Here is a 19,814-nt window from a genome sequence, read left to right as displayed (position 1 = left end):
AAAAGGAGTATAATATTTCAGGGGGAAAAGTGGACATTCAATGAAATAGAGAACTTTCAAGCATTCTTGATGAAAACAGCAGAATTGAATAGAATATTTAACATCCAAACACAAGAATCAAGAGAAGTATGAAAAGGTAAACAGGAAAGACAAATCACAAGGGACTTTCTAAAGTTGAACTGTTTATATTCCTGCATTGAAAGATAATATTTGCAACTCTTGAGACTTTTCTCAGTATTTGGATGGTTGGAGGGATTATACACACACACACACACACACATACACACACACACACACACACACAGACACATATATATATATAGAGAGAGAGAGAGACAGAGAGAGACAGAGAGCACAGGGTGAGTTGAATAAGAAGAGATCATATCCAAAAAAATAAAATTAATGGGTGAGAAAGGAATACATTGGGAGAGGAAAGGAAGAAATGAAATGGGGCAAATTATCTCTCCTAAAAGAGACAAGAAAAAGCTTTTTCAGTGGAGGAGAAAAGGGAGGAGGTGAGAGGGGAAAAGTGAAGCTTATTCTCTTCACATTTGGCTTAAGGAGGGAATAACATGCTCACTCAAGTTGGTATGACAATCCAGCTTGCACTATGGGAAAGTAGGGGAGAAGGGGACAAGTGGGATGGAGAAAACGATAGAAGGGAGGCCAAATGGGAGGAAGGAGTAATTAGAAGTAAACAATTTTGGGGAAAGACAAGGCCTAAAGAGAGAATAGAATAAATGAAGGGCAGGATAGGATGGAAGGAAATATAATCTTTCACAACTTTACTATTATGGAAGTCTTTAGCAAAGCTACACATATGTAGCCTATATTGAATTGCTTGCCTTCTCAGGGAGGATGGGTGGGGAGAGAAGACGGGAGAGAAGTTGAAATCCAAAGTTTTAGGAATGAATGTTGAGAATTGTTTTTGCATATAACTGGGAAATAAGAAATATAGTTAATGGGGTATAGAAATCTATCTTGCCCTACAAGAGAAGAGAGAAGATGGGAATAAGTGAAGGGAGGGGTGTAATAGAAGTGAGGGCATATTGAGGAAAGGGGTAATCAGAATGCAAGGTGTTTTGGGGGGAGGGGAGAGATGGGGAGAAAATTTGGAACTCAAAATTTTGTGGAAATGAATGTTGAAAACTAAAAATAAATAAATAAACTTTAAAAAATGACTTAGTTGCTTAAAGCTGTTCTTGAAACAGTACTGTTGTTACTGGATATAACATTCTCTTGGTTCTGCTCATTTTACTGCTCATTTCTTCCAGTGAGTCTATCCTGGTTTTTCTAAAATCACTGAGCTTATAATTTCCTACAGCACAACAGGTTTCTGTCACAACCATATACTACAATTTGTCCAGTCATTTACATTTCCAGGAGGAAAGTCGTGCTTTGCTACTTCTAGGAACTAATACACTGCATTTTCCTCAAGGTAACCAAGAAAAAAAAGACTCCAAGCAGAATCACTATGGGGCAGTAGGAAGTGGATTTTGATCTGAATAAAGAGCTGTGAGTTGTGGTTCTAACACTACTGTTTGTTAGACACCATATCTTGAGCAAACTGATCAGCCTCTTTGTCTCCCCATTTCATCTGTAAAATGAGAATGATGAGGTCTGCTCACTTGACCAGGCAGTATCCTTGTTAAGATCAAAAAGGATAATGAATATGAAGCTTCCAAAGCAAGGTCCAAGGGTTTATAAAGACATGGTGTGATTAGGATTATATCTTAGCTTTCTCTTTCTGGATGCATTTATTTGATGTATTTATTTGTTTCCCATTATCAGAATGCCTAAAAATTGGTCAAGCTGATGCTATTTGAAAGGTAAATCAAAAAGGCCCTCATCATTTAGTTATTATTTTACTAAACTAATTAACTAAATATCAATTAGCATCAGGTGTTAATTAAAGAATTTAAAGAACACCAAATATGGGACAGGTACTGTGCTAAACCCTGGCAATCCAAACCAAAACAAATCCAAAACCCAAAGAAAGGAAAACCAAAAATCAGTAGCTACTCTGATAGAACTCACAGTATAAAGTGGAAGACAGAAGGCAAAGATTTATATAAGATCAATTAGAGATAATTAACAAGAGGAAGTACTAACAATAAGGGGAGGAGACTGGGAAAATCTATTAGAAGTTGGGATTCAGAAGAAGTTTGAGAGACTTGTTTTGGAAATGGAAAGGGAATGAATCCAACATAGCAAGATCTGGAATTTGAAAATGACTAGAGTGGGGAAATGGAGGGTCTTCTTGAAGGTAAAAAAAAAAAAAAGAGGAGGTCAATGTCACTTGATCAAAAAGTACATGAAGAAAAGTAAGGTATATTGGACCAGAAAGGTTGGAGATACAAAGTTATGAAGATCTTTGAATATCAAATAAAGGATTTTGTATTTGATTCTCAAAGTGAGAGATTATGTTTTTTAGCATATGGGTATGATGACTGGAAAGTAGTAGGCATATATTAAGGGCTTGCCAGTGACTGATTGATTGGGATAAGATCCCAAGAATTACTTCAAGCAGTCCTAGGTCCTCCAGATTCTCTCCCCAAAACTCTTCAAATGTTATTATTCTTCATACATGTGCATTAACCAAGCCTTTCCATTACCCAAGAGATAGTCTTTTATTTGACACCAGTGGCAAATTTTCAACCCAACAGTATTCAGAAGATAAGAATCAGACTGACTTTAATACCTGACCAATAATCCTCTGTGCCACACCTGTGGCAAGATTTAAGTACTTTTTCCTTTCACTGGTTAAGACCTTAGATCAGGAAACTTTGAAATTCTGTTCACTTCATATTCAAGGAAGATCAGGTGGAGTAATAGGAAAAGGGTTGGATTTGCAGCCAGCCATCCTGAATTCAAATCTTGTTTGAACTTGGGCATTCCTATCTCTGGGCCTCGGTTTCTTGCTGTATAATATGAGTGATGAAAGAGATGACCTCTAGTGTCTCTCTCAAATATACATCTATGATTCCATGACATGAGTCCTTCTGATATATATAGAATTTCAGCAGCATGTTCTATCCACACCAGAATCTATGAGGAACAGAAGAGTTGAGCAGTGGTATAATGGTATTGTAATAACAAGCTAAAAAGAATGAGAAGTGAAAAGAAAGGGGAAAAAAGAGAAGACAAAAGAGACAGTACACTAGGTGATGATCGGAAATAAGTTCTCTTATTATGAGCTCGCTGTATGTTTCTTCAGCAACAGTCTCTCTAACCTGGATTAAATTGTGGGTTACAGTTCATTCTGAGTTCATTCAAGCTTAACAAGCACTCTTCATAAAGGCCCATTGTTCTGTCCAACCACCCATAAAGAAGCTGGTCTTGGCTTTTAGAGCTGAACCAGAAGTGTGAGCATCTCATGAGTCAGAGAGCTCCACATGGATCAGCCTGTGACCCTTGCCCCAGTCCAAACTTTCATCTAGATTTAGTTCCAGCCTTTATGTTTTGTCCCCAACTTGTTTATTGCAATTCCATGATATTATCTGGGTATTACCATGATTCACAATGTTCAGAGTTTGAAAAATCACTGAGCTGTTTATGCCTCACTTCTCTTTCCTTTCCATGAGCCTTATACTACAGGAGAAGCACTTTTAATCCATCACTCAACAAGTATTTAGCAATCACCTTCTTTGTACTAAGCACTTTATCAGGTCCTGGGGACAATAACATAGGAATGAGGAATTTCTTGCCTTCAGTAAGATTACCTTCTAATGAGTAAAACAAGTATGCATTTGTCCATAAAGAATAAAGATGATCAAGAAAATGAACACAAAGTAGATAAATACAAAGTAGTTGTGGAAGAAGGGCACTGAGATTTGGGGGGAAGTTATGATAGGCTCTGTGTACAAGTGGATACCTTAGCTGGTCTTGAAGGAAGAAAGGGATTTGATCAGTTTTAGGTAAGGATGGAACATGGGAAGAGCTGGAAATGTTGCTATACGTCAAGGCTTGAATATTGTTACTTTCAGAAAATGGGGCAAGGTGGGGGAAGGGGATAGTTTCTATAGTGGTGAGATTTGCCTGCCATTAGGAACAACTTTCAAATGAATAAAGGTCAAGATACCTCTCCAGCCCTGTCCCTTCTCTGGACCCATTTTAAGACAGACCTACACTGTGAGGGGTTGGCAGAAAGCTACCCTGTCCCAGTGCCAATGAAACTACTGATGCTCATATGGGCTGGGGAATCCTCTGAGCTAAATATTTGTGGTATACATACTACAGAATGACTTCTTGCCTTCAAGCCACAACCAAGCTTGCCAGTCTAAGAAATCCCTCTATTTGGAATGCCAGGTGATGTGTGTTTTTGTTTTAGCATCCTAGAAGAATAGGTCTAGATATATCAGGGACCTTAGGAGCCATCTAATCTCACTCTCATTTTACAGAGGAGGAAACTCAGGCCCAGGAATGCTAAGTGCCTGGGTCAAGCTTACATAGGTAATTAGGAGCAGAGTTGAACTGTTCAATGCCATTCCTTCTGACTCCAAAGCCAGTGATTTCTGCATGACAGTGCATTGCCTCTCAGTTATATCTGCTGCCGACAGTATCCTATGAACAGTATCTCCACAAAGTTTCAGACAGAGCAGACACTCACTTGGCCTAGCCCGAGTACTGTGAGATAGTGGATAAATTGATGGATTAAGAGTCAAGAAGTTCCAATACTGCCTATGACATTTACTAAGGGCAAAAGCATGGTCATATAACTTTAGCTCTCAGTTTCTCCACAAGTAAAATGAAATGGTTGGACTAGATGACCTCAGAAGTCCCCTTCAGTTCTAAATCCAAGATTCACACACTAGGTGGCACAGTAGATGGAATGCTGAGCCTGGAGTCAGGTAGACCTGAGTTCAAATCTAGCCTCAGACACTTAATAACTGTCTGACACTAAGTTTCTTAACCCATTTCCCTCAGGTCCCCTTCTGTAAAATGAGAAGAAAATAGCAAATTGCTCGAGGAACTTGGCTAAGAAAAGCCCAAATGGGTCACAAAGTCACACAACACTGAAATGACTCAACAACAGCAATCTAACAAAAATGTCAACTGTTTGTATTTTTTCTCTCTCTTTCCTATTTGAATATATAAGCGTATTTATACATAGTGTTTCATCTCTCTATAGACCTGTATCTATATATGATATACAATACATATACATAGATGCATACATACATATACGTGTGTGTGTGAATATGTGTGAGGGTACACATGGGGTTTTCTTGGCAAAAGTACTGGAACAGTTTGCCATTTCCTTCTCTGCCTCATTTTACAGATGTGCAAGCAGAGCCAAAAACAGGGTTAACTGATTTGTCTAGCATCCCATTGCTAGTAAATATCTCAAGCCTGAACTTAGAAAGATGAGTCTTCCGGGTGCCAAACCCAATGCTCTAAATATTGTACTGCCTAGTGCCCCTCTACATTTATATAATGTTTTTTACAAATAGATATAGACATATGGACATAAAGAGATAAAATATTTGCCATTTTTGAGGATCAAAATCCAACTTCAAATTCATTGAATTGAAGACCTACAACAATCTATGATTCTGTCTTTCCCTAGAATTCTGGTCTTAGGTTTCATTAAAATTTATAAATTTTATAATTTATAATAATAAATTATATTTATTAAAATTTATCAACTCTGAATGGAAGGGTCAAAAAAGAAGGTAGATACACTTTCCCCTATATGTACTTTAGCATTTCATCAGAGGTCAAATGTGTTTAGTTTGCAGCAATTTCTCTGCCAACCATGAAGAAGGAAGTTAATGGGAATGAGGAGAGAAACAACACATGTGGAGTGCAAAAAAGGGACAGAAAGGCTCTCCTTTGGAGAATTTCTGGCAGCTGAGCTCAGGCTGGGTGACAGTAAAGTCATGTAACCTGACATGAGTGCCACCGGCAGCATATTTCTCTGAAAAATCTGCCCCCCCTCATTCCCCTCTTTCAACAAAAGAGGATCAAGTTCTAACATCTCCGGCTGCATGCACACTGCTGGTGGTTTGGCGTTTTTGTTTCTCTAAGTCTCCTGCCCGTAACCTCCATTGTTGCTGGGCCCTTCACAGGGGCTCACTTCAAATGCCAACAAAACTTCCCACTCATCATCTCTCCTTTCACTGGCAAAGCCACCCCTTGCTTCCTGTTGACACAGGGTGACAAGAACAGGTTTTATGCCTGGGGGACCAAATTCCCTTCTTGGGCGAGTCCTTCCAACCTTCTGGCCACAAGCTGCTGCCACGTGCACACTGCACAATAGGAAACATTACCAGGACCTCTGTCTCCAATGAGTCAGGCCTTCACCGTCTGGGCTTGAAAAGCTCTCAATCCCTAGGAGATTACTCTCTGGGATTTTCAATTACAGAAAGGTGAACCAGCAGGCACATGGGCCAAAGAAGAAAATCTATGGTAGGAAGACAAGTAAATGCTTTGGGATCTAAATTTAAATTAAGAGCTAGTGTTTTATTGTAGAAAGAGCACACCTGTTTTGGGATAAGAAGCTGCCTTCACTCCCTCATCTGAAAAATGGGGGTGGGGACACATGCACTAGGTACCTTAAATGGTTACAATGAGGATAAATGGGAAAAATGAAAGGAAGAGCTATATTTGTTCTACATGTGGGATTACATCAGGATGGGGAATCTGCAGAATAGAAAGTGCTTCCCCCAAAGCGGATCATCAGCTCTCCCATATTATCATCATCAATGGAATCTTGCTTGGAGAGCTGACTGAGACTTGGAGAGCCTAAGGACATTATCAGTGGGTACTTAGGTAGTATGTATCAGAAGCAGGGATTTATGAACCTAGCTATTCTTGACTCCAAAGGGCAGATGGGCTTAGATGTACCTCATACTCATCCATCACATCCCTCTACCTTGAAAAGCCTCAAGAAATACATAAAATGAGCTAAAAATAATAAAAGGTTCAGAAATATTTAGGGTCTCATTTATCATTTATAGCATCCATATAGAAAGATTCATGGCCCAAAGGAAAGAATACTGAGCTATTAAATAAAGAGACTTGGATACTGACCCTGGACCTGCTATTTACTGGAAGTTTGGTTTTGGATGAACGAGTGGAAGGATAGTCACTTTAATACTTTGTTAGGGGAACTGTGAAATGGTATAATCATTTTAAGAAAATACTTTGGAATTATGCAAATAAAATGACCAAAATATCCATACCCTTTGAATGAGTGATTCTATTACTAGGCTTATACTCCAAGGAAATCATTGATTAGGCGGAAAAAAAGTCCTCATATACTCCAAAAGACTCATGACAGAACTTTTTATGATAGCTAACATTTTTAAACAAAATAGATGCCCAGTGGCTGAGGAATGGCTAAACAAAGTATGATATGTGAATCTAATGGGATGTTACTGTGCTGTAAGAAATGGTATGTGATGGATACAGAGAAGTCTTGAAAGATCTACTGAACTATTGCAGAGTAAAATCAATAGATCCAAGAAGACTACACACACGATGACTAAAACTGTGGAAATGAAAAGAAAAACCATAAACCAACAAATCTAAAGGAAATGTAACCAAAGTGTAGAGATCCAACAGGACTGAAATGAAGAGAGATGCTCAGACATTGCCAAACTACCCCTTCATGGGGGTGAAAGGTCCACAGGTGTTAGACTTTGCAGATAATTTTGGATTTTTTCAGTGTACTGATAGGTTGCTCTGACCTTTTTTTGCCTCTGTAAAAAATACTATTTTATTCAAATAGGATGACTGAGTAGGGGAAGGAAGGAGTAAGCATGCTGGGATAAGTATACTGATGCAAGAGCCAGAAAATACTGATAATTTAAAAAAAAAAAACAGATATTAGGTTAAGTATCAATGGTCCAGTTCACCTCTCATTTTACTGTTGGGAAAACTGAAACCCACATAGAGGAAAGAGTATCCTGAAGGTCAAACAGGCTTGAACTAGCACACTGAAGGTAGCCAAAATAAAATTAAATAGTCTGAGTATACTCCATCATTTAATGCTTGCAGCAGCTGTATCTTTGGACTCTTGTGACTTCTGAGCCACACTTTCCCAGGGGAACCATCCAAAGTCATACCTACCTTACAAATTTCACTGAACTTTTCACTGCTCTTCTTCATGGGGTGTTCTGTAAAAGTAGCATAAGGAACTTCAGTGGACCAAGGGTTCCAGCGGGACAAAAGGGACTGCTCCTCGCTCTTTCCCCAAGAGATGCGTATGCCTTCACCCTGCCTCCTTAAAAATGAATGGTTCAGCGTCAGATTTATAAGGATACAACCAAAGGAAGACAATTCAGACTGAGGTTTCTATAACTTACGTGCCCTTGACTAGGGAGATTCAATTATAAATACAAATAGTTATGATAACTAATATTTATACAAGAATTTAATGTTTGTAAACCACTTTATAGAAATTGTCTTGTTTGGTTTTTACATTTGAGGTAAATGCTATTACTAGTCCCATTTTACAGATAAGAAAATTGGACTGAGATTAAGTTTCTTGTCCAGGGTTGCACAGAAGCATCAAAAGCAGGATCCAAATTCAGAGTCCTGATTTCTAGGCCAGTAATCCATCCATGACATTGCCAACCCCACCCCTTTTCACCAAAAAGATCCTCCAGTCCCGAGCTACTTTTGGTAAAAGACAAATGACATCAAGAACAAGCTACTGTTGCAGTCGACCTTCAAAATCTCAGAAATGGCATATTCTGAAGGTGAATTTAAGGAAAGTCCCTGAGCTTGGAAGAGTAATACCCACATGTAATATCATGTGAGGGAGAAATGGAGTCACGGAAAGTTAAGCCTGACAGAGACATTTGAAATTCTTTCCAATAAATATTTACAAAGTAATTCCTTCATGACAACCCTTGTGAAATAGGTCATCCAAGTACTATGTCCCTTTTACAAATGAGACAACCAATGCTCAGGGAAATTAACTGCTGGCTCAGAATCACACAGATCACAGGTCAGAGCTGACTTCAAGAGTGGTGATTTTTCCACTGCATGAGTCTTCTTTTCTTATGATCTTCTGTCAGTCTCTGTGTATTGTCCACAAAGCAGAAATAAATTTATTTACTTAATTCATTCAAATTAAGAAATGTTTGCTAAGGCCATGCTATTCAAAGTCCAAGAGCCAGAAGGAATTATCCTAGCCACTGAGTAGAAAAGTATGGTTCTCCAAAAGTGGTCCTAGACGAGGTGGGAAGAACCTGTGTCCTTGAGACCTCATGTAGCTCTCTAGGTCCTCAAATGTGACCCTTTGAAGGAATCCAAACTTACCAAAACAAAGGATTTGTTCGATGAAGTTGGGATTTAATCAGTCACACTCGAGAACCTAGAGGGCCACATGTGACCTTGAGTACACAGTTACCTAACCCTCATCAAAACTTTGTATCCACCCAAAACATTAGGATGGCTGAGAAGCAGGATAAGTAGAGGCAGGTAAAAGGACCCAGCTCTCTTCCCTCTCCCTTTGCAATCCTCTAGTCATTGTAAATAATGATCTGAGACAAGCCTGGCTCTTGCAAGAGAAATGAAGAATCATGGATTGCTGAGCTTGGAGACAAAAAGATTTCGAAACGACAGATTAGCCTCCTTCAAGTATTTGGGGATGTCTCAAGAAGGAGAGATTGGATGCATTCTATGTAACCACAGGGCATAGAACTGATGGGATGGTCAGAAGGTAAAAAGAGGCAGATTTGGGTCAAATGTAAGGACTCTTTTCCCAACAATTACAATGGAGCTGGCTAAAAATGAATGGGCAGTTTCAGAGAGAATGTGAAGAAATGTCTTTCTTTAGAACAAGATCTATCTGAAGACAGAAGACCCAGATTCCCAATTTGGCTTTGTTGCATAACTCCTCATATGATTTTGGGCAAATCACATCTCTGGTCATCAGTTTCCTCAGTTTCCTCAGTTTCCTCACTTAGCAAAATGAGGGATCAATGACCTTCAAATTCCCATACATTGATTAATGTAGTCATTCCATTTGACATTGAATGAGCAACCACTTCTCAGGAATGGCTGAAAGGGGACTGCAGTTCCCATTGAGCTCAAGGCTCTGTGCTCCTGATTCCACAGAAGATGCCACGATCCCGTGGTTTACAGAATCCACGACGGAGTCAGTCCTAGGGCTTGCTTCACATTGAGGTTTAATGTCTGTTCCGGGAAAGGGACTTTCAATTTCCTTGCATTTAACAATTATTTGATTCAGTATAGTACACCAAAACCTGCCCAGAAGGAAGGGAACCTTGGAATCAAACCTTAGATTGAACATTCTGATTATGTGATGCCAGGTAAGTCACTGAAACTTTCAGTAGGATGGCAACTAAAAAGATAAATTTGTGACCAACACCTTTTTCCATATTTTTCTAGGAGGAAAGATATTCTTGGATTTGGTGCAGCTGTTATATGCAAAGTACTTTGTGTTTTTCTCTGCCCCAGATACAGTTCAAAATCCATTTCTATTCTTGATGGATGCTATTGGCCTGGTCTTTCACTTTTGGCATCCCCCATTGCCCAGATGCATAGAAGTCATCTGTACTGATATCTTTAAGGGACATCAGCTTTCTCAGCTGTGGATATCCCATTTCATCTACATGAAAAAGACATTGCACAGGAATAAGAGGGTGTGAAAATTAATTGGACAAGGTGGAAACAGAGAGGAAAGAATCAAGGAATCCAAACCTTAGAATCCAAATGTCCTGGAGAATAAGGTGGCCATTACCCAAAATGGGGACCCTAAGAAAAATAGTAATGTGTGTGGTACTAGTACATTGGTTTGGTACAGATTTTGAATTTCAGATGATGGCAAGGCTCTCAGGTAGAAAAACTCAACTGCCTTTTGGAAAATAGAAACTGTGGTATAGGAGGGAAGCAGAGCTAGAGATTTTTATTTCGAAAGTGTCTGCATTGGGTGAGTATTGAAATCCTAGCAATAAATAAGATCTTAGGGAGGAAAGGGTAGAAGAGGAACTGCAGAATGCAGATATCATGCCTGCACTTTGGAAAATTCCCAGCCCCACATGGAAAGTAAGAGGAGAAAAAGAATCAAGAAAGAAGGCAGAACAGATCTAGTCAATGGGTACGGGAGAAGCACTAAATACTTGAGGAAGGAACAAAATCTCATGTTGGGATGATTTGGCTTCAAAGCTATATCCCTCAGAGAGGTGTAGTAGGATGGGGATTTATGGAAGGAAGACTACTGGGTTTGGCAATGACTTTGGCATTGGTGACCTTCCTGAATCACTGCTGATTCATCTTGTTTCAGGAAAGCAGTTTGGGTAGACTGCTCAAATTCTTCCTTTGAATCAATCCAGCCTGGTAAAATTCCATTCCTTTCCATTCAACAAGTATACCTTAACTGTCTACTGAATGACAAGCACCGTGCTCACTTGGCACTGAGGATACCAAGCCACTGATGAAACAACACCTGTGTGCAAAAAGCTTGCATTTTACTGGGAAGTAAGGAGTGGTGTGGGGTAGATACACTGAGTGAGTAGAATATAAGATAAGAAAAATGACAGGTGGGAGAGAACAGTAAAAGTTAGCGAAGTCAGGAAATCAGGGAAAGTTTTTCAAAAGAGGAGAAGATATAGTTGAGCCCTGGAGGAAGACAAAGGCTTTGAAAGTTCGATGTAAGGAGTGAGCATGGTCCAGGTATGGAAGGCAGATTGTATGAATGCAGAGAAGTGGGTGAGGGAATGTCAATTCATTCATCTGTAGCAAAGCAATATTATACTTTGCTGTTCTGCCACCAACTTATTATTAGTAGTATTGTTATTACTACATACACAGAAGAGGACAGTCCATCTTCCTCCAGTACAGACCTCAAAGGCCCAGGTGCACTGGGCGTGGTGTGCTCAGCAGTGCCAGAGAGATTCCTTCGATAGAATCGAGAAGCTGGAGTGGTGGCAGGCTTGGGGGAAGGGGGGACACTGAGTAATATGCCTAGAATATCCGTGGGTTTTACTTTTGGCATGCATCCTTCAGAAACTGTGCTCTGCGGTTTTAGCCCTATCTGGATGCAGCGATGAAGGTTAATCCAAGCTCATGGGCTTTGCACCCAATTGAGACTAAAACAAAAAGCCTGAAACTTTAGACATCCCAACCAAGTACCATGGATGTCTCATTTATCTTGGAAACCAAATCCTGGGATTTCTGGAGTGAAAAGCCCAAGCTTAATGGTGATGCCAATCCAAAGCTGTCACTTCCTGAGTTTGTCAGTTTGGGGAAGGGAGGTTGTTCTGGTTTCTGAAAATGCAAGCCAATTTCTGCATGTGTGCAGAATACACTACAAACTCACATGTCCATACACATAACACACACACTGAGTACACACTTCAGTGTGTACAAGACATGATTTGGCTACTTTGAACAACGAAGACTGAAGGAGAGCATTTGGCACAAATTCCCACCCTGTTCTCAGATTTTGACAACTATTTTTGAAAGCTGAAACCCAATCATTTCTATACTTAATCCTTTGGGGAGAAAAAAGAAAGAAGCAAAAAAGTTCTAAAAAAAATTTTTGCATACCTCTGAAGTCTTCTTCCTCTCTCCCACCTCCTCAGGGGCTGAAGACATTTCTAAACCTCCTTCATTGTACTGCTTTTCTTCCTTCCTTCTTTCCTTTCTTTCTTTCTCTTCCTTCCTTCCTTCCTTCCTTCCTTCCTTCCTTCCTTCCTTCCTTCCTTCCTTCCTTCCTTTCTTTCTTTCTTTCTTTCTTCCTTTCTTTCAACAGAATGCAAACTCAATGAATATTCTATGGATGTGTGGTTAATGGAGCATTTTGGCTCAAGTCCATTAAAACATCTTGCACAATGGAATTATTTACTGCTTCATATGTCAATTTATGTGCTGTGTGCAAATTTGCTTCTATCCAAAGGGAATGAAAATTTGCCAAGCTGGCTAAAGTAACAACACATGCCCTGTTACTCCCTCCATGGTTGCCCCCAAATGAAGTTTAAACCTGCATGACCAGGGAGATATCAGTCAGTCTATCTTCTTAGACTCTCTACCTAAATAATAGAATTCACCAGCATTTTCTATTTTCTAACTGGAAAAAAGTAAAAGTTTGAGCTTGAGGTTTAAAATGTAATAGTAGGATGATGTGAAGAGGAGTCATTTTGGGGTCATTGGACCTAGTTTTGAATACTGTTTCTGATTCTTTCTAATTATCTTACTTTGGACAATTCACCACCTCCCTGGGTCTCAGTTTTCTCACCTATCAAATGAAAGGATTGAAATAAGTAATTTCTAAAGTTTCTTTGAATTCTAAATCTGGGGCTTTCAATGAATCCTCTCCCTCAACAGTTATAATTGACATGACTGGGAAATTATTTCCTGGCTAACCAAACACCTACACTTGATGTCCACCAATATTTTCCATGAAGGTGGTCTTGGAAATGGATTGAGCTGGTAGTCTCTAACAAGTATAAGAGACAAGACTTGTTCCAGGGGCCATGTGGTAAGGGTTTGGTGGGAGGGGCTACATCTACTCAAAGATTTAGATTTGGGCCAAGTGGAGTTCAGTAGACTATTTTCAATAATGCAGAAATAACCAGGACCCTTTCCAGAGTTCTGGTTCTCCTGCTATAAAGGACCTTGGAGGTTCTCTAGTACAAACCTCTCCTTTTCACTGATGAGGAAACTGACAAAACACAACCAGAGTCAGGTTCAGACTAACAGGCTTGAATCTAGGGGAAAACTAATATGTGGGTGTGGCAAAACAGAAACATTCTAGAGGAAGATAATTCAGAAAACCACACCAAATCAAGAAGTGGATATGGGAGAATAAGGCTGTGGAAGCTTTACAGCTGGGGCTCAAAAGTTGGAATAGGCTGGAGCTGGGGAGGCAGACCTAAGGAAGTACCCATTGATGCTGAGGTTCTTGGTAGCCCACCTCACCCATAGATCATGACCTGAGAACTTGTACTTCAATTTAAATGTACTTGACAGATATTCATTCTATAAGAAAAGGCTAGGCAACCACTTGTTGTATAGGTTATATGAGGAATATTTTTGGGAGAAGGGATGTGAGATGGATGAGGTGATCATGGAACCCCCTTCCTCTTCTCAAATTGTGTGATCCTGAGTCCTGAGATCAGGGTCATAAAATGATAGACTTTTGAGAGCTAGAAGGAACATCAGAGGGCATTTAGACATATGAGTGTATATGTGAAATATAAGTGAATGTGTGTACACACATGTGTGCATGTGTCTGTGAAATATGTGTTCTGTGTGTATCTCCAATAGGTCAGCTATTGCTTTATGAGGGGAAACACTCTTTCTGAGCTCAAATTTCCACTTGGCTACATGTGTAACTTTAGGTAAAGTACTAAAGTGATTTTTATAAAGTGTTGTCAGAGCCAAGTACACTGCCTTCTTTCTCTCCTCTGCACATTTGGTTTGTGGCCAAAATGGTCAAGGGCTCAGTAAGCTTAAGCATCTAATTAATATAGGTGGTCCAGAATCCCACTGGCCCCTGGAATTTATTATATACTGGAAATAAGAGCAAAAGATGAGTGCAATTCCTACCTTAAAGAGAATTCAGAAGCAGTTAACAAAGATACATGTATAAGAGAAGACCTAAGCATAAAGATGAGAGGAATTAGGATTCCTAGTGCCCACTGAAATAATCCTTCTGGATTGATTGATTGAGAGAGTGATTAATTAAGGGGGACTCTTTCTGCTCTGATTCCTCATCTCTAATAATTTAAAAATTGGCAAATTCCTTCAGATTTTAAGCCCTGTGTAACTGGAAGTCTCCTCCATATTTAATGCCCAAGAATTCTAAGGACTTAATTGCATCTAAATCCATCCAAGGTGCTGTCTGCTACATGATTGACTCTCTATTAGATGCTGGTTCTTACTTTTTCTCACAGCAGGACATAACAAGCTTCCTGCCTACCCATTCCACTTCCATTCTAGCCTTCACTGGTTCTCTTCCCCCAAACAATGTAAATGGAAGAAAAAGTGATTCAAAGTCCTCCATGAAGAGGAATAGCAGCCTTCATTACCTCAGTCAGCTACACCTCCTTTCTGCTCCTCTCAAATCTCGAAGCTTAACAACAATTAAAAACATAGCTTAAGGCACCAGATCCCAGTTTATGGGGAAGCACAGACATTAACTTTTGCTCTAAATGTTGGGTGTGTTCTTGTTAGGCAAACAGTGTGTGTGTTTGTCTGTGTGTGTGTGTGTGTGTGTGTGAGAGAGAGAGAGAGAGAGAGAGAGAGAGAGAGAGAGAGAGAGAGAGAGAGAGAGAGAGAGGAGCTAAGGGGGACAAAGGTGGGAAGAGAGAAAGAGAAATCACACTATATTTTTCTCCATTCTTTTGCAATCTGTGTTCTTGAAAGACAGGCTTTTGGGGATTCATGAAATGTTAGCTCTTTGCTAATTTAATTAGCACAAAAGAGGGCAACGAATTGGCACCTTGGAGGGTATTAAATGCTACTTTGCTGACTATATGACCTCAGATGAAATATTTTCCATGACAAGAACCCAAAAGACGCTGGCACAGAGTCAAACAATAAGGTTTTCAGAACGTGTTTACATTCTATCCATGGCCCCCGGCTGTTCCAAACTCATCAGCAGGTGCTGCCTTTCTCTCTTCTTTGCTCACCTGGCTCAGCACCAGAAGGTTCCAGGGCCTTGGGCTCAGTGAGCTTAACCATTTGTTGACATGGGTGGCCCTGAAACTCAATAGGCTCTGATTTATTCCACACTGGAATCAAGGGAGAAAGTACAACACAATTCCAGAATTTGGAAAAGATTCACAGGAAATTCATAAAGAAAGTTGATGGGGGAAGAGATAGACTGACTACAAAGATTAAAGGGAATTTGCTTATTCACATTGACAAAAAAATGAAGTGTAATTTAAAGTATTTGCAACGTTCTTAGAGGATATTAAAATCATGGTATCTTGGAGTTGGAATGGAACTCAGAGGTCTATGTGCTCAACCTCTGTCTGAACTAGAATCATCTCCAGAAGACTGATGAAATGTAATCATACGGTGTCTGAATATTTTCAGTGATGAGGAATTCACTACCTTTCACTTCCCTTGTGGATCCGGTGATCATTCAAGAGTGATCCTTTGCATCAAGTCAAAAGCAAACCGTCAATAGCTTCTCTCTCTTTCTCGTGCCCTCTGAGTTCAGCAGCAATAGACTGAAGCCCTCTTTTACTAGACAGCAGCTCTTCACTGATTTATTTGAAGGGTCCCATGAGAGTTGGGACTTTCTGAAGTATCTTGGATCTTGTTGTCCTTGACAGGGGAGAAGAGCTGCTCATTATACTGAAAGGGAGCAACCTGTGACTGTCACAGAAGTTAAGTTAAAGGAGTCTCCTGAAGGACCTCTACAGCAAAACCTCCCAATAGAAGGGGCCCAATCCCATGGTGAGAGGAAGAGATGACCAGCCCAGGCCAACCTAGCCTGATGCCTGCAGCATCCTCATCACCTGACTCCAGAAGCACCTGAGAATTGATTATTCATAGGATTGCAGAGAATCCAGGAAATATGCAGTATTCCTGAGAATTGAGAAGAAAAGCAAACAGAGGTTGTGATGGCATGAAGTTGTCAAAATCTGAGCCACTACCCAGAGGGCAATCCTGGATCCACACAAGCATTTCCCAAGTGTTGAACAAATCAGAGAAAAGACACCTTCCCTGCCCCCTAAGGATCCAAATGTCTTAAATGAATAGAATATCTCTTCATGACTGCTAGACATTAATGAAAATGAAGCATTTTCACATACTTACCTATTATTACAACTGGGTGACAGGCAGTTTTTTGGGGGTGGGGGGTAGTTTTAAAGGATAATGGTTAAAAAAAGGGGAAGCTAGGTGGTGAAGTAGATAGAGCACTGGACCTGGTGTCATTAAGACCAGAGTTCAAATTTGACCTCAGACACTTACAGCTGTGTGAGCCTGGGCAGCAGTGTTAACCCCTGCCTACATAAACCTGGAGAATGCATGACAAACCACTCCAGTATCTTTGCCAAGAAAATGTCACAGACTGTTGGTTCAGGGGTTCATGAAGAGCTGGACACAACTGAAAAACCAAGGATATAGAACAACCTTCAAAGTCCTGGAAGTCAAGTCAACAAGCATTTAGTGAGGGCTTTCTATGTTCCAAGCATTATGCTAAGCACTGGAGAGACAAAGAAACAACAACAAATCGAGCATTTCTTGCTTTCAGGGGGTGCACAGTCTAATGTGGAGACAACATAAAACCTAGTTACAAAAATATACATACACACATATATGTATGCCTGTATATGTGCACATATATAAATATCCACATATCCACATATCCATGTATATACATACATACACATATGCATATATTTATATATACCTATACATGTGAGTATATGTGTATATACACATACACACATACACACACCAATGAATCATAGAAAACTCTAAATGGAAGGCACTAGCATTAAGGGTATTGGGGAAAGGTGAGATTTTAGGTGAGAGGTGAAGCAAGCCAGATGGTGAAGAGGAAGAACATTACTAGCATAGGTGGCAGACAGTGAAAATGCATGGAGTCACCACATGAAGTGAGGAAAATCAGGAAGACAGAGATTCAAGTGTTGCCTCTGCCCCAGATGCAGCAGAAGCCTGGACAGGTTGCTTCACCTCTTGGTGCTCCGGGCACCTCTAAGACTTGATGTTGAACAGGAAGTGCCAACTGCATTGAGAGGACCTTCCTCAATGGGGATTTCTCTCTGGTCTACACCAGCGGAAGCCCAGCTCTATTCCCTATGGCTCTCAGCATGGTGAGGAAGGGGATATCTTATTCCTAATTTACACTCTCAAAGAGGATGGGTCACTTGCTCATGATCACATTGTGGTTGAGTCTTGATTTGAGTCCAATTCTCTTGATTCTAAGTCTTCCAGTAGATAGCTTCTTGGAAATCAGTGGGATCCAGTCTAACAAGCATTCACTGAAATTTCCCTTTGTGCATGTCAACAAATAACAAATCCCCCAAAAAGGTCCTTTAGATCAACTTTCCAAAGAAAATAACTTGTAAAGATTTAAAGATCTAGATTAAGGATGATAGTTGTAAGAAGGAAAAAACCCAGCAGGCAGGGAGATCAGGAAAGAGGTGGAATGTAGATTTAGGGGATGGATCATAGGTTTCAGTATGGAGTGGGCCATTCCCTTCATTTACAAAAAGACTCAGGAAATTTATGAGTTATACTTTAAAAGAAAGTGGAGTGCCCTAAGAAACAGGTGAGGAAGCAATATATTCAGGCATGGAAAATAGACTCGGGGTGGGGAACCTGTGGCCTCAAAGTCACATGTGGTCTCGAGATCACAGGGATCCCACCTCTGATAGTACAAGGCACACAGAGGCTAGAGATACAATGATCTTTTGGGAAGCAGCAAGTAGATGAGTTCAGCTGAAATGTAGATGCTGAAAAAGGAAATAATGTATGATAATTCTGGGAAGATGGGCTAGTCAGACTTGAAAGGGCCTTAAATGCCAGCCTGTAGCTTTTACATTTCACCTTATTTGCAAAGAGAATCAATGACTAGAGTTACTTGAGGAGGTGATATGTTTAGATTTGTGCCTGCCAATTATTTTGGCGATGGTGTCAGAGCTGCATTTAGGGGTGAGCGGGGCAGAGCAAGGAACTTAGAGTGGAATCAGAGAGGAAATAAAGGTCTGAATTAGGATCAGGGTCAGAGACGAGGGATAGATGTTCACGACAATGTGGAGACCAAATCAACAGGACTTGTCAACCGCTAGAAATGCAGCAGGGCACAAGCATTTGACTACAAAGACAACAATGCATCAGCTGGCAGAATTAATGTCCCTAAACAAGAAAATTCCTCCCCTGATTCTCTTATAACCTGGTTGCTATGCTGACTGAGTGAATCAGGAAGATTTCATTTTATTTTTTACTAATTCCTCTGACTAGATCTATGATTTCACTGATACAGAGAATCCCCAGGTAGAAAATCCATCCACTGAGGCAAAGAAACATCTCCCCACCTTACACACTTTGAGAGTTGCCTGTGGTTCCAAAGTAAGGAGGCTTGCCCAGGATTCCATGGCCAGTCAGTCAGTGCATGTCAGTGGTGGAACTTGAACCCAGACCTTTCTGAATTTGAAGCAAGCTCTTTACCCTCTCTGACATGCTGGTTCTCAAAGAAGAATTTATCAGGTTTGAGGGCAGTTCCATTTTACCAATAGAAAGCACTTTCACTAGGGCTCTTGTAGTTATATTTCACCTATCAGATATTTATATTCCCAGGGTTCATTGAGCTAGAAACAGCCTGTCATAGAAATAAATCTGTTTAGTGCTGTGTGCATGTGGGTTACCTGTGGCGCAAGGATTCATCGGTGCTGAAGCCTCCGCAGTCCACTGACTTCAATGTTGTGCAGTACACTTCTCCACCTTTATATCCCCTTTCCCTGTACCTTCATTCCCCACTGAGAAGCTACCCTTCTGCCATGTGTGCAGGATTCTGGAGATGAAGGCTTATTTTCTTTTTCACACCTCTTTATGTGCTCCAGACAAACCCCTTTCTGCACACTGCCCCTTTAGACACTCAGAGAGGTGAGAAATTTGACTTCATTGGTCTGACTGCTTAGGCAATGGGATGCCATAAACTGAGTCCTGGATCCATAATCAGACAGTAGTGTTTGAAATACTACCTCTTCCACCAAGTAACTCTGTGAGCTTGGGCAAATCCTTTCACTTCTCAATTACCATCTCTCCATGTATGAAATGGAGAAGTTGGAATCCATGACCTTCCAACTCTGAATCAATGATCTATAGAGATAACTTTTACATTCAGAAAC

General features: G+C 40.3%; 1 protein-coding gene across 9 annotated transcripts in view; it reads right to left on the bottom strand.

Annotated features, from left to right (window-relative positions):
* Positions 1–19,814, bottom strand: part of TPRG1 (tumor protein p63 regulated 1) — a 290,596-nt gene that overhangs the window by 4,710 nt on the left and 266,072 nt on the right. For all 9 annotated transcript variants that reach the window (XM_072618834.1, XM_072618840.1, XM_072618836.1 and 6 more), the window contains one exon: positions 8,077–8,230. In XM_072618834.1, the coding sequence (XP_072474935.1) occupies positions 8,077–8,230 (154 nt within the window). The remainder of the gene's footprint in view (positions 1–8,076; positions 8,231–19,814) is intronic.

Source organism: Notamacropus eugenii, chromosome 6 (genome assembly GCF_028372415.1).
Source record: "Notamacropus eugenii isolate mMacEug1 chromosome 6, mMacEug1.pri_v2, whole genome shotgun sequence".
In the NCBI taxonomy this organism is placed as follows: Eukaryota; Metazoa; Chordata; class Mammalia; order Diprotodontia; family Macropodidae; genus Notamacropus; species Notamacropus eugenii.
This window is presented reverse-complemented; position numbering and strand designations above follow the sequence as displayed.